Genomic DNA, 15,337 nt, shown 5'->3' with positions numbered 1-15,337 from the left:
TGGCGGACTTAAGGGACACAAGATTATCAGAGGTAGAGAGACCTTGGTAGAAACCGCCCTGGCACAGAGCCAGTAGGCCACGTGACTCCAGGACCCAACACAACCGCTGACACACCATATGTTCCTGCAGCTTACAAAGAATGTTGGTGAGGCTGATGGTCCGATAGCTATCCACATCAAGTGGGTTTTTACTGGGTTTGAGCATCGGAATGATGGTGCTCTCCCGCCATTGCGATGGAAAGACACCATCGCACCAGATCTGGTAGAAGATGACGAGGAGATGTCACTTGTAGTCGGACGAGAGATGTTTAATCATCTGACTGTGGATCCAATATGGCCAAGGAGTTGTGTCAGGGCAATGTGCAAGGGCGCTGAGCAGCTCCCCCTCCATAAATGGGGCATTATAGGGTTTACTGTGGCATGTAGTGAACGAGAGGACTTTCCTTTCCATCCACCGTTCAAGGGTGCGAAAGACCGGGAGGGGGTGAGGGGGGTTAACTGTCCGATGCCGAGGCTCGAGCATAGTGCAATCGCGTTTACGTCGGTAGATAACATGCCACTGATGTTAATGCCAGGGACACCTGTTGAGGTCTGGTTATCGAAAAACATGTCTGATCTTCACCTAGACTTGGTACGGTGAGGTATGGCACCCAATGGTCGAGACACACCTCTCCCAACACTCTTGTTTCTGTCTTCTTATACGCTGGTGAAAGTGGGCTTGGAGCCATTTAAAAGCTATAAAATGCTCCAGGGAAGGGTGCCGCTTATGTCGCTGTACAGCCCACCTGCGCTCTGTAATGGCCTCAGAATTTCTGGTGACCACCAAGCTACTGTCTTTCTCTGGGGGTACCCTAAGGAAACACGAATTGTGTTTTCTGCTGCAGAAACGATCATTGCAGTGACCTACTCAACCACTACATCGATGGCACCACGTGGGGGAGATTCAATGATGACAGCAGAGGTGAAGGCTTCCCAGTCTGCTTTGTAAGCCCATCTGGGTAGGCGACTGTGGGCATGATGTTGGGGGAGAAGATGAGGAAGTGGTCACTACTACACAAGTCATCATGGGCTCTCCAGTGGACAGATGGAAGAAGTCCTCGGCCGCAAAGTGATAGATCAATGCCCGAATAAGTGCCAAAAGCCACACTGAAATATATGGGAGCCCCAGTATTTAGGAGGCAGCGGTCGAGCTGAGACAGTAAATTTTCGACATCTCTACCTTGGCCAGTAAGCATGGTGCCACCCCACAAGGGGTTATGGGCATTGAAATCTCCCAAAAGTAATAAAGGTTTATGGAGTTGATGAATTAGTGCAACCAGGACGTTCAGGGGTACCACACTATCTGGATCTTCATCCAGATATGTTGCTAACAGTCATTTCTGGCATCGTCCTTATCGTGACAGCCACAGCTTCAAGAAGAGTTTGAAGAGGCACAGGTTCGCTACATACTGAGTTCAGGACAAAGATGCAAACCCCCACCTGGCACACTATTATATTCGCTATGGTTCTTGTAATATCCCGTGATATCCCGTGAAGGGCAGGGGTCCACATTGCTGGGAACCAGGTTTCCTGGAGGGCAATGCAGAAAGCAGGTGTACAGCTTTAACAGTTGCCATAGCTCAGCCAGGTGGAGGAAAAAACCGGCGGAATTCCACTGGAGGATGATGTTGTTGTGGGTTAAGGAAGGCAAGAAACGCTCAATGAGGCAGTATACACCTCAGGGTACCCTGCTGCTATCGACTGAGTACCTATGCGATTAACATCCATTGTGTATGAGGGCCCAGTGAGGTCTAGGTCCTCAGCGGATGCCCAAATCTCCACCTTATCCTCTGACGCAGAGCTTGTAGGTAGCAGTGGTGCCACCGCAATTTCCTTGGTCTGCGAGTCTTTCTCTCACTACTCCTTGGGTTTCTCTGGCTGGGAGGGCTTCACTGATTCAGTCTCCGGGACTGAGGAGGATCGTGAAGCCCTACGACCAACTGCTTTTGGGCACTGCAGCCACTGGCAGGTGTCATCTTTCCCACTAGTAGAAATCTGGGAAGGGGAGCCAAGGGACCCCTTCCTAGTGAGAGGAGCTGAAAAAGATTTACGCTTCTCCAGCTGAGAAGTGGGGACTGATGTCCCCGATGGCTGGAGGGGTGGGGGGCAGTGCTCCTGAGGTAGGTGGTGTGGGAGCAACAGGGAGGGAAGTGCCCCACACCATCAAGGGGGCAGGTGTAGTCTTCCAGCTCTGAGAGCCGACTGGAATAGGCAGAATGAAACGTGCTGGAACCATTGTCATAGCAGTGGCGTATGTGGATTCCATATGCACAGGATACAGGCTCTCATATTTTCGCTTAGCCTCAGTATAGGTCAGTCGGACCAGGGTCTTGTCTTCCATTATTTTCCTTTCTTTCTGTAGAATCCTACAGTCCGGCGAGCAAGGGGAATGTTGCTCTCTGCAGTTGACACAGATGGAAGGGAGGCGACATGGAGTATTGGGATGTGAAGGACGTCCACAATCTCGACAGGTGACATTGGAAGTACAGCAGGAAGATGTATGGCCAAACTTTCAGCACTGAAAGCACTGCATTGGGAAAGGGATATATGGTTTCACATCACAGAGGTAAACCATCACCTTGACCTTTTCGGGTATGTGTCACCCTTTAAGGCCAAGATGAAGTCACCGGTGGCAACCTGATTATCCCTTGGACCCTGATGGACGCGCTGGACGAAATAAACATCTCGTCGCGCTAAGTAGCCACACATCTTGTCATCAGACTGTAAAAGAAGGTCCTTGTGGAATACAGAAGGGTCCAAAAAAATCTATCCACTGTTTAAAAGTCCATAACTTGGTAACTAATTGACGGAGTTGTTTCACTTTTGGTGAAAGTGTAGATTAAAGTCCAACTTAAACATATCAGTGTAGGTGTTCAAAATGGTCACCATTAACATCCACACACAAACTATGCCGCCGAACTGCAGCACGAACTACTGACTGCAATGTGCTCAGTTGGATATTTGCACATGAATGTACAATGGTTTCTCGAAGTTCATCCAATGTACGTGGCTTTTGTCGATAAACGACGTCCTTTAGTATTCCTCACAGGTGAAAGTCCAGAGGAGTTAGGTCTGGGGAATGTGGTGGATACTCCACAGCACCTCTACGGCCTATCCATCTTCGTGGTAGATTTTCATCAAGATTTTGGTAATGGGCTGGGGCACCATCTTGTTGAAAGTAAATTCTTCTGTCTCCATACAGGTCTCAGATGGCAGGTAAAAGGGATGTCTGAGCTTCTGAAGGTACACCTCACCGGTAACTGTGCCGTCAAAGAAGAATGGCCCAATCAAGCCCCGGTAATACAACCCACACCACACATTTACTCCTGGCAAATTAACGGCTTTGTCTACATGGACGTTTGGATTTTCGGCAGCCCAGTAGATGCAAATGTGGCGATTTACTGTACCATTGAGTTTGAATTGTGCCTCATCAGACCACACAATCATCTCTGCAAATTCTTCATCGATGCGCACCACGTTAGTAAACCAGTTGCAGTACTCCATTCTACGATCTGGGTTGTCCTTGTTCATTGCGTGTAGCAATTGTGGGATGTAGCACTCCCACTTTGCTGTCTTCAATATTTGCCGAACACTTGAGCGACTCACTCCAATTTCATGGGCACACTGTCTCACAGACTTCTGTGGCGAGTGAGTGAATTGTTGTAACACATGACAGGAGTTATCTGGACTTGTTACTGTTACAGGTCGTCCAGATCATTGTTCGTGTACATCTTTAACACAGCCTCAGGCTTCAAAATTTGTCTCGAATTCGACTAATCCCTAAACGTGTTAGTGGATCTGTTTGATACTCATTTCGCCATTGCCACTGAACCTCATTAATGTTTTCGTACTTAAAATACCACTTCAAAACTGACTTCCTTTCATCGAATGTAAGCCTTGCGCCAGCCATGTTTCCTTGAGTAACTAGGTGCAACTAAGAACAAAACACAGACTATCTGACAACAGTCATCTGACATAACAAAACAATGCTATAATGCTTGAGTGGCGATTGCCGGAACTACAAACTATTACACTACCAAAGATGAGACAACTCCATCAATTAGTTTGCCAGTTATGGACTTTTAAACAGTGGATACATTTTTTGGACCCCTATGTATAATACCCTGGACCATATTTAAGCTCTTATGGGATGTGATGGGAACAGAAACACCCTCAGCTTGTCACAGGTGAGTAATGCCCGTGACTGGGCAGAAGATGCTGTTTTTATAAAGACTGACCCTGACCGCATTTTGGGCAAGCCCTCCACCTCTCCCCAAACTTGTCCTCTAAATGCTCAACAAAAAACTGAGGCTTCACTGACATGAAAGATTCCTCATCAACTCTCGTACATACAAGTTACCGGGGTGAATAAGCTTCACTGCCATCCTTAGCCTGGCGTTCCTACCATGGTGTGGACAGTGAGGGGAACAATTTGGGGTCGTATTTCTTTGCATTGTAGTTAGACCTCGACCGCTTAGAGACTGCTGGTGGTGGACCACCAGCAAGAGATGATGTACTTATGCTTAATGACTTGTCACCAGCCCTGATGCCACCCACTCCCACCAGGGGCCCTCCCCACAGGTGCCACCCAGCCTCAGCAAAAGGGGGTGGTCATTGCTGGGAGTTCCGATGCCCCAGGGGGATGGGCATCTACTCCTTGGCATACGTGGGGAGTTTACAGGGCAGGCATCAGCAGAGCCCTGTTTAGTCAGGGTGTTACAACCAACAGGGAATATGGCGACCGCACCACAATGCAGTGGCTACCGTGCTGAATATCAGGTGCAAACAAGCAAACAAGTCCATTATCATAGTCAGTGCAGAAAACGATACTGCCCTGTGGATGGAGGAAAATGCACCCAGGAGGGTGACCTCGCTCAACAGCTGGAGAAGGAGCGGAAGTGCAGATCCACATCGATGAAGGATGCAAGAGGTCTCAGCCCCTGATGGACACGATGCACCATCTAAGGTGCCCTTCCCCAACTGGCTCACTCTTTGGGAAAATTTAGAAGAATGGAGGTCAAATCCGACATGGGATCATCACATAAGATCCTAAAAGTGCGAGACTCCTTTTAGTCACCTCTTACAACAGGCAGGAATACCTCGGGCCAATTCTAACCCCCGGACCAGCAGGTGAGTAATGTTAAAGGTATGTCACTTTGTGTTGATTGAGCCAAAGTGGGCTCTGAATGTTTTCTTTCATGTATGTCTTTCCGGCAGCTTCCAGATGAAACTTAAGTCAATAGAAATGTTACATTTAGTGAGCAAACAACAGGACAACTGTTTCTTATAAACCACAAAGGTATGAGGATGAGGAACTTGGTGTGGAAATGATGAAAACTGTTCAAATGAAAATATTACTGTGTGTTGGAGCACTTAATATAAAAGGAAGGGACTTCCAGAATATTACACAACATAGAAGCACGTGGACTAGGTGATGGAATGAACACAAACTTAACAAAGAAACATGTGAGTTAATTCAGGGGATGAGTTAGGCAACCCCGCCTCTTTATCTTTACGAATCTTTAAATTGCTAAATGCATCTGCTACACACAATCAAGAATTAAAAACAGGGTAAGTGAAATTCAGAAAAACACCAAAACTCACTTTTAATTTAGTGAATATTTTTAATAGTGTAATTCTGTGCAGTAACACGACAAGTTGTACAAGTAAAATATAATGCGTTCTAAATTCACAGAGCCCTGTAATAGCTACTCCTATGTAAGAGGAAAAAAAATCATTTCTTCTTGTCAGCAACCACAACCTTGTTAAACTCCTTCATGAAGAAACATTTCCACACAAGCTGTTCACTTAAATACTTTATTCAGCATAATTGGCCACTTACCACCTTAGGTCATTGTCAGACACTCACACAGCTGTGGACATATCCTTGTGGTAGGTACCCACAAAAAATAAAATATCAATCAAGTCTGACATGGCATTGCCTGAAGTGGGCACCACCTTGGTCATAAATTAGTAGTATGTTTTTCTCACAGGTATACATAAATATGAAAAACTTTCTTGCCCAATATATGCCATAACTTTCATCTATATAGCCTTTATACGCTAAATACATTGTATTTAGTTTACTACTTACAGAGAATACAAGGTAACTGCGGTAAAAATACTGAGCAATACCTTGGCTGCACAGTAATAAAGTAATCTCATCTTTGCATTTTCCCAACAGATTGAATCTGATACATCGTGCATGTATTTTGTATTATTTGGATATACTGAAAACATTAATTACTTATACTTCACAACACCTCTAAATTGATAATGGTGTATGTGGTAGTAAGTTACACGTGAAAGTGAACTGATATTACTCTTATGCAACAGCCCAGTTTATTATTCCATCCCTCATTTACACTACATCCAAGCCTTTCCAGTACTAATGCTAACAGTTTAGTGTTTCATTACCTTCTGATTTATCTATCCCAACTTATAATCAAATACTAAATTGTATTTTTCGTGAGAGATTTTTTCCTGAAAACTCTGCTGTTCTTGTAAATTTGTAAATAACACTTTTTTTTTAAAGGGGGGGAGTGGCTTCTCTGCTACCTCCTCTCCCAAATAAAACACCTGTTTCCATATTTTATATCTCTTTCAGATGGCAGGTTATATACCAAGTAATGATTGGTCCTTGCACGGTGAAAACAACAACTACATTAAAGCATATCTATTTCTGGAGTGGAATAATACTGCCTCATCTTAGATGAATCAATGAACACACACCACACTTCATCGCTGGGTTCCACTCCCAAAGATTTGCTACAAAAGTTCTCTCTCTCTCTCTCTCTCTCTCTCTCTCTCTCTCTCTCTCTCTGTGTGTGTGTGTGTGTGTGTGTGTGTGTGTGTGTGTGTGTGTGTGTGAGGGGGGGGGGGGGGGTCAGAAATGTGAAGTAATCAAATCTAGTGCAAGCAAATGAAGTTCAACAAGAGGTGAACCTAGCAGTTCCGAATGGTTTAATATCATTACCAGATGTCATGCAAGGTTGCAAAGTTCTGCATCATTTATTAGATTAATATCTTCAACATGTTGGTAGTCAGTGTCAAAGTCATTGAAAGGAGATTAAAGAACACTGGCTTCTTGAAATTTTTCCATGAACAGTGTACCTGCAAGTGGTGCTGGCAAAGGAGAAGAGATAGCATCATACTGAACTTGTTCAGAATGTTTGTGCACAGATTCAACCCCCTACTGATGATAATTAAACTTGAAAATTTCACTGGTAGTTTATTGTGTTGCATGAAAAAAACCAAAAGCAATTAAAAAATTTTTGCTGCACGGTATTCCATGAAAATAAAATTTTACCAATATCTTCAAAACCTGATAAGATAGTGCAGAATGGTTTTCAGATTTGTAACCAGCATGAAAAACTGATTTATGAAAAGTAAATATGTCAGCAATACGCAGCTTGTTTATCAACTCAAACATTGAAGCTACTTTAAAATTACATTCACCACAAATTTACGTTATGTTCAATGACTTCTCACAGTAAAATACCAAAATATTTCACTGACTGTGTGGAAAACTAGCAAATTAATAATTTGCCCTAACACAAGTTGCTACTTTCATTTTCCTTCTTGTCTGAATTAGGTAAGGTCAACATTAATATGAACTATTCTCATACAAAAGAAAAGATCTCCAATTGAATTACCTTGTGAAATCACAAGTGAAGACGTTGTGGCAGTGCTATTCTGCCGTCGACGTGCATCGGCTAATATATCTATTATAAGCGTAGCAAATTCACGGGCACTAAATCGGGCTAACTTCTGACGACCCTGATTACGTGTCGCTGAATATTCTGGATTCACTGGGAGGAAAGGAACCACAGAACACCAATCAGCAGGCACTGTCGCATTACTGCCTCGATGAGATGATAGCCAAACTGAACAAGAAAGGAGAAAACACAAAATTGATGTATTTAGAACACAAATGGTACAGCAAATTATTCTTATGCATTTTAGTAACCATCTGCAATTTAATGTCTCTCTTGAAGCAACTTCTTAAAAATAGTATCATCTAAGTTCTACAAGCAACCTTCATGAATCATAAACAACATTATATAAAACGGAAACTTCTATTAACAAATATATTATAGTCATAGAGCAACAGATGGGCTTATTTTCAGATTTTGCAATTCCTTGTAGAGCTGATAGAAAAACACAAATTAACAGCAATAGTACTTCCGACTTCCAAAAACCACAATTTCCTTCTTCAGTAGTGAAAACAGTTGGAAGATTTTGGAGGAGTATTGCAAGTCAGTCAGAACCCTTGTCAAGAGGTCTCCATCAAATAAGAGAGGACAAGAGCCAGTATGGTGGCAAAGACAAATGGATATAGATGAAAAGAAAATGGTAAAGGTAAAGAATGATAAAAGGGAAACAGAGTAAAATAGGGGAATATATATTTCAGAATATCAACAGACAAAGGCAAATGAGGATGACATGATGAGAGGATACATTAGAGAGAAAGTTCTCCTTTCTCAAGTTCAGAGAGAAATTTTCTAGGTAGGAAGATCCAAATGGCCTGTATAGTATTGCAGTCTCACATGGCTCTGCTGTAGAGAACACTCATTAACTAGGTGCTTGATATCACTAAGAACGACAGTTCATGTGCCTTTTCATATTTTCAGTCCATTTCACTCTAGTTGTACTAATGCAGAAAGCCACACTATGAACATGTCAACTGATAAATGATGCAAATAGTTTTGCACATTTCCTCCTCCTATCTGTTAGTTTATCTTCAAGGTGGATTCTGAGTATCCTGATCCAAGCCCCATCCTCCAACCTCTTCCATATGGAATGTACTTTTGGCACTTGGTGGCAGAATTTGTGGTTTTAAAAGCAGGGATTATTGTTGTCATTTATTTGTAAAACTTCATTTTGGCTTTATGGAGAGCTGCACTTACTGATGCCAAGTACATAAGCAATATTATTTCATTTCTGTGTTTTCTTGCGACTGTACACTAAAAACTAGCTCAGAATACCGAGTAACTTATGAGCCTTCTTCGTGCTGTTTAATCTTCTTCAGGAAAGGAACTTTAAGGTTACAGTGTATCATGTGTTCCCACAATCATAGTTGCTATTGCTGCCCTTCAGTGATTCTACGGGTAACTTTAATTTTTAATTTAATCCATTATAAATGATGTTATTACTTACTCATATCTATTTCTCTTCTATCAACTTCATCATACACATCCATTGCTAACTCTTCAAATACATGGTTTGGCAGCTGTAAAATAAATTGAGTACATTAGCTTTAAAAAAAAAAAAAAAAAGTACATACAGCTCAAAATGAAAACTGAACTGAGCAAACTGTGAAATTAAGAGGAAATATCAATTGGTTGGCAAAGATCAAAAGGAAGAGCATGTCACTCAGACTCCGGGATGTGAATGGCCTGCCTGTTGTGAAGACAGAGCAGAAACAAAGATGAAGGGAGAGGTGTCAGAGAGAACCATGCATTTATACGGCAAGCAAACCTCCAGCCACTGCAGTTTAGATCCATCTGTATAACCCAAAATACTTTCAGATTTGAAATGCCAAAAAGCAGAAATGTTGAATTGCCAATAGCTAAGAACGAAAATTGCTAGCTTTCTGAGCTGTCTTTCGACAGGTTAGAGTAAAAACAAGATCGCACATGCGCACACACACCTATGCACCCACGTGGTGCCAGCTGAACTAACAGTGTAAACACTATAGTTTGGCAAGTGAACTAGTTATGGTGGGGTAGAGGGAGGCTAGAAGCAGGAGAGAGACTGGGGGGAGGAGGGAGGGGGGGGGGGTGTTGGTCTCTAATGGCTCGGGTGGAGGTGGCTGGTTTGCTGGCTAAGAATGCAAGGAAAGAAGGATGGCAGGTATATCGACTGGCAGGATTGTAGTGGCCAGCAGGGAGCAGCAATGTGAATTGGGAAGGGGCGACATAGATGAGGAAGGGAAACTGTTGGGAAGAGAGAGTGGCGACAGTGGACTACATGGGATTGACGCCTGCTTTTCAGCAAGTGGAATCCTTTAATTCAAAAGTATTTACATTCTACAGGAACTTTCCTGCAACATGCATACACTAAAACATAGTGCTCAGTAAAAAAAAAATGTTAATTTAAAACTGTATTCTGAGATACAGTGCTTTCTGTGGGGCGGCCACAAAAAGTTGTGTGGCTTAGTGTACCATAACCAACTGCCACTGAACAGAAGGTTCAGCATAGTCTGGCAACAGGACTGGGCTTATATGCACCTTGTTGCCAGTGTATCCTTACTGTGGACAACATCTGTGATATGAAGATCTGACAAACTTGCATGACCTGCAGCTAAGGCCCTTTAAAACATTTAGTGTCTTTAGCCCTTTAAGTTGTTTAGATGCAGAAACCACATCAGTCTCTGCAATGGTGGCAGTGACAAAGGAGCTACTGCCAACAACAACCTGATACACAAAGACCGACTAGCTCAGTCCAGCTAATATCACTTGATGGGTTACAGTTCCCATAATGTATGCATACCAGCAAACATTTTAACTTAAGACCCATCCATATCATTCAACGATTGCTAATTTTAGGGCTGAGCTGTTTTCATACAAGTTTTTTGTCTTCTTCACAAAGATGAATGGCAAGATCTCTGGTTTCCGTAAAACATAACTGTTTTAATCGTGCTTAACAATGATTCCTAAAGAATAGAAATGGTTATTTATCCAGAAATATCACACAGGGTCTACTAACAGTAAATGATCCTCCAGCTTTGTGCTACAACAGTACAATAACTTCTTTAAGTTCTAGAAGACAGCATCACAAAGACTCCGAAGATTTCAAAGATATTAGTTGCATACCCATCAGTTGCTTCCACCAAAAATCTGAGCTCTTTGGCATTGTATTCGTGTGCTGTGCAGCATTGTGAGCATGTTTGTAGCCATGCACTGCATTGTGGAGAATATTCTGCATTGTGTTTAAGTAGAATAATTGCATTTCATTAAAAACAATGCAGAAAATCATGTTATAGTGTGTAAAGGCCTAATAAGTCTGTAACTAACAAGTAATTACTGACAGTTTTGCAGTTTAAAGTATTGTTAAAGAAAAATTTTGACCTCCTGTTAGGTGCAAAAATACTACGGCCATCACAATACATTGTTGTCACTCAGTGTAGCACTTATGGTTATTTACACAAACTGGGCAGCTGCAACGGTTTCCCAAGTAAAATTTTCTGTTTGAAAATTACTGTCAGGCTATACAGCATTTGTTAGTCAACATACCTGCTGCAGCTTTTTGCGGGCAACTTTTGACAGTTCTGAGAGCTCAAGTGGATCGGCCATCTCAGGTATGATGTAGTGCTGACCAGCCACATGGTCAGGTCGACGAGAGCACAAGTAGTAAGCCAAACGGTCTGTCAGTTCATATGCGCACTCCACTAGCCTCTCTGCCAGATCTCTGTGACCTGCTGCCCTGCAGAACATAAAAAATTGTGTCTTCAAGCTGGTTAGTAAGGGTAATACAGAGGCATAGGGCAGAGATGAGGAAGTGCAGCAGTGTAGGGGTTGGGGAAGATGCTAGTGCTACCTGTGGGAGTGTGCAGGGATATTGTGGAGACAGGACAGGGCAGCATCAAGATGCTGTGTGTGTGTGTGTGTGGGGGGGGGGGGGGGGGGGGGAGAGGTGGAATGGGGAGAGAAGTAGAGAAGGGGACAGGACTAAGTAGGTGCACAGGCAGGATATAAGCAATATGTAGTGCTGGAGTGGGAGCAGGGAAGGAGATAGGTGGGTGGAGGACAGGGACTGGTGAAAGTTGAGACCAGGGGGTTACAGGAACAAAAGAATACGTTGTCGGGAGAGTGCCCAGCTGTGCAGTGCAGGAAAGCTGTTGCTGTGGGAAGATCACAGGTGTCACAGGCAGTGAAAAAGTCATTAAGGTGAAACACATGTTGGGCAGCGTGTTCAGCAACTGAGTGGTCCAAATGTCTCTTAGCCATAATATGATCTTAGCAATTCATGAGGACGAACAGTTCACTTGTTGCCATGCCCATGTAGAAAGTGGCACAGTGGTTGCAGCTTAATAGATCACATGGCTGCTATCAAAGATGCCCTGCCTTTGATGGGGTAGGAAATGCCTGTGACAGAACTGGAGTAAGTGAGAGGATGTATGGGACAAGTCTTGCATCTATGTCTATTGCAGGAATATGAGTCATGAGACAAGGGGGTGGACACAGGGATGGAGAAGGGATGGATAAGGATACTGCATAGGTTAGGTGAATGACGGAAGACCACTGTGGGAGGGGTGGGGAGGATATTTCTTATTTCAGGGCACAATGAGAGGTACTCGAAACCCTGGCGGGAAAGTGAGTCAGTTGCTCCAGTCTTTAGTGTTGCTGAGTCACTGAAGAGTGTTCCTTTGTGGCCGAACAGTGGGTATGTGGGGTTGGTGGGTGGAAAGGAGTTGGTAGGAGACTGGTGCAACAAGGCACAGGAGATCTGTTTCTGGGCGAGGTTCGGAGAGTAATTTTAGTCGATGAAGGCCTCAGTGAGACCCTTGGAATATTTGAAGGAGGACTGCACATCACTACAAATGCAACAACTGTGGGTGGCTAGTTGGTATGGAACCGACTCCTAGGTGTGAAATGGATGGCAGCTACGGGAGTCAAGGTATTGTTGGTGGTTGATAGATTTGAAGTGGATGAAGGTCCTAATGAGGCCATTATTGATATGGAGGATGACATCAAGGAAGGTGGTTTGTTACATTGAGGAGGATCCAATGAATCAACTGGGAAGATGGAGGTACTGAGGTTCTTGAAATATGTGAATAGGGTGTCTTTGCTCTTAGTGTAGATTTTGAAGATGCCATCACCGAATCTGAACCAGGAGAGAAAAACTGATAACCTTCTGTTAATGATTTGATCTCTAGATTTCTAACACTTAGTTTAAGCACTGTCAACAAAGATTGTACACATGGAAAGCTCCAGGTGACACTGCCAGATATCAAATATACTTTGCTATTATCAACCAGAGATTCAAAAATAGTGTTAAAAAGGCAAAAACCATTTGAAGTGGAGATGCTGATACAGATCACAAATTACTCATAGCAGATATTAGGCAAAGATTAAAGCATATTACGGAAAGACACCAGATGAAGAAATGGGATGTTGAGAAATTGAAGAATTATAACTTTACGAAAAAGATCCGTCAACTATGTTGAAAATAAATTGGAAAATATAAGGAGAAGTGTAGAGGTCACTGAAGAGCAGAATACCGTTAGAAATACAAAGCTACAGGGATTCGAGATAGAAATTGGAGAGTTGAAAACAACAAGAAATAGGAAAAAAAATTAATAGGAAGTATGTTGAATAAAATGGATGAGTGCAGAAAATGGAAAAATGATAGTGCAGAAGAAGGCAGAAGACAGTGCAAAAAACTAACTATGAACTAAGAAACTTAACTGATGAGGCTAGAGAGGATTGGAGAAAGTAATTCAGGAGCGCCAGGAAAAGAAAGCCTTGGCCTGTGATAAAATACTATCCGAGGCACTGAGGGTCTTGGGTCCACATTCAATAGCCGAACTGACTGAGGTAGTAAACAGAATTGATGACAGAGGAATTTGTCCTCAAGATCTACTGAAGACCATTCTAGTAACTTTATCTAAAAGTGCACAAAAGAATGCAAAGATTATAGGACAATTAGTTATATTAGTCACATTCTAAAGTGAGTGATACTCAAGAGGATTGTGCCAACCGAAGACATTGGTCATGTGTGTATGAGCCGAGTTTGTGTGTGTGTGTGTGTGTGTGTGTGTGTGTGTGTGTGTGTGTGTGTTTTGTCTATTTAAGAAGAAGGCCTTCCATCTGAAGATTTACATGTTTGGTAGTATTTTTGCTGTGCCAGTCTGCAATTCAGCATCTCTGTTATATGATGAGTAGCAATCTATCCTTTTTCATAATATTGTCATTATTCCATCCTGGATTTTTCAGCGTTTGATAACTGCAGAAGGCGTGACAGAAATGAACAAGGAGGTGTACATTTGTTTTATTGACAGGGAGAAGGCTTTCAATAGCCAACTGGAATATACTGCTGAGAATTTTAAGTGATGTTAGTATAGTTTGGAAAGATAGAAGGTTAATAAAGGTGGTGGATGAAAAGCAGAAAGTGAGAGTAGGAATGGAAGAGATGAGCTTACGGCAAGAAAGTTCACTGTCACTGAAGTTACTCAACTTAGAATCAATAGGTAAGGCCAAAGAGGATGCGAGGAGCACTGTAACTGGAGCAGAAAGGATACAGACTGTAAAATATACAGCTGACCAAGCAGTCCTGGCGAAATCAGAAGAGGAGCTACAGAAGAAGTTAGAGAGTACTGCAAGAAGGCACAATGAGGATAGAATGAGAATAAATATGGAAAAGACAGAACTGATGAGAATAAGCGAGAAGGAAGCTCCAGTTAGCATTCTTAGATGGAAAAAAAGATTGAATAAGTAAAATCTTTTCCGTACCTTGGAAGATTAATGGCATGGAATGGAAGCCGTAAAAAAGAAATAAGAAGGGGGATATCTACGGGACAGAGAGAATTTTAAAAGGTGAAGCAGTTACTAACACCTACAAGAAATCCAATGGAGTTGAAGAAAAATTTTGCTAAATGTTTTGTGTGGAATGTAGTTTTACACAGCAGTGAATCATGGACATTTAAAAAGAAAGACAAATGATATTTAGAAAGTTCTGAAATGCAACTATGGAGAAGAACACTTAATGTGAAATGGATTAACAGGCTTAAGAACAAAAATATAATTGACGTCATAAACTGCGTAGGAAGTGTTTTCAACAAAGAATTATAGAGGGAAAAGTAAAAGGGATAAGAGGAAGAGGTATGAATAGAATTGCAATGACGGATGACAAACATACAAACACATGAAAGGTGATACTCAGAAAAGGACATAATGGGCAGCATCTAGATTAAACCGGTCATAAGACAGATGCACTGAAGAAGAAGAAGAAGAAGAAGAAGAAGAAGAAGGTGCCTTCAAAAGAGTCCTGCAGCTCGTAAACACAGTGACGAAGCCCTTATTAGTAGGTATGATCATGAGGGGGGGGGGGATCAGATTTTGTGTGGTGTTGCAGTTCTTTCTGCAGATGTAAGTTTGTTTTCCATGTTGAGTGATTTGGGGCATTATGGTGAGGAGAGGTTAGGAAATTCTGGATAGTTAACAGAGGGTGATTTGGAGACAGCAAGGGTAGATTATTCTTGAGTGGAATAGTGAAGTGAGTCAGGCAGGACTCAATGTTACTTTTGAATTAAGTCTGACTGACAGGGTGCATTGGGAAAAAGTGTTTCTGTTGT

At 42.5% G+C, this 15,337-nt stretch overlaps 1 protein-coding gene across 1 annotated transcript in view; it reads right to left on the bottom strand.

Moving 5' to 3' along the window:
* The window catches only part of LOC126183679 (ARF GTPase-activating protein GIT1), a 288,183-nt gene that overhangs the window by 123,649 nt on the left and 149,197 nt on the right, over positions 1 to 15,337 (bottom strand). The window contains exons 5-7 of the mRNA XM_049925857.1: positions 11,277 to 11,466; positions 9,199 to 9,271; positions 7,695 to 7,925 (exon numbers count right to left, since the gene is read on the bottom strand). Of these exons, the coding sequence (XP_049781814.1) occupies positions 7,695 to 7,925; positions 9,199 to 9,271; positions 11,277 to 11,466 (494 nt within the window). The remainder of the gene's footprint in view (positions 1 to 7,694; positions 7,926 to 9,198; positions 9,272 to 11,276; positions 11,467 to 15,337) is intronic.

Source organism: Schistocerca cancellata, chromosome 1 (genome assembly GCF_023864275.1).
Source record: "Schistocerca cancellata isolate TAMUIC-IGC-003103 chromosome 1, iqSchCanc2.1, whole genome shotgun sequence".
In the NCBI taxonomy this organism is placed as follows: domain Eukaryota; kingdom Metazoa; phylum Arthropoda; class Insecta; order Orthoptera; family Acrididae; genus Schistocerca; species Schistocerca cancellata.
Note: the sequence above shows the minus strand (reverse complement) of the source record. Positions and strands in the feature narration are given on the sequence as shown.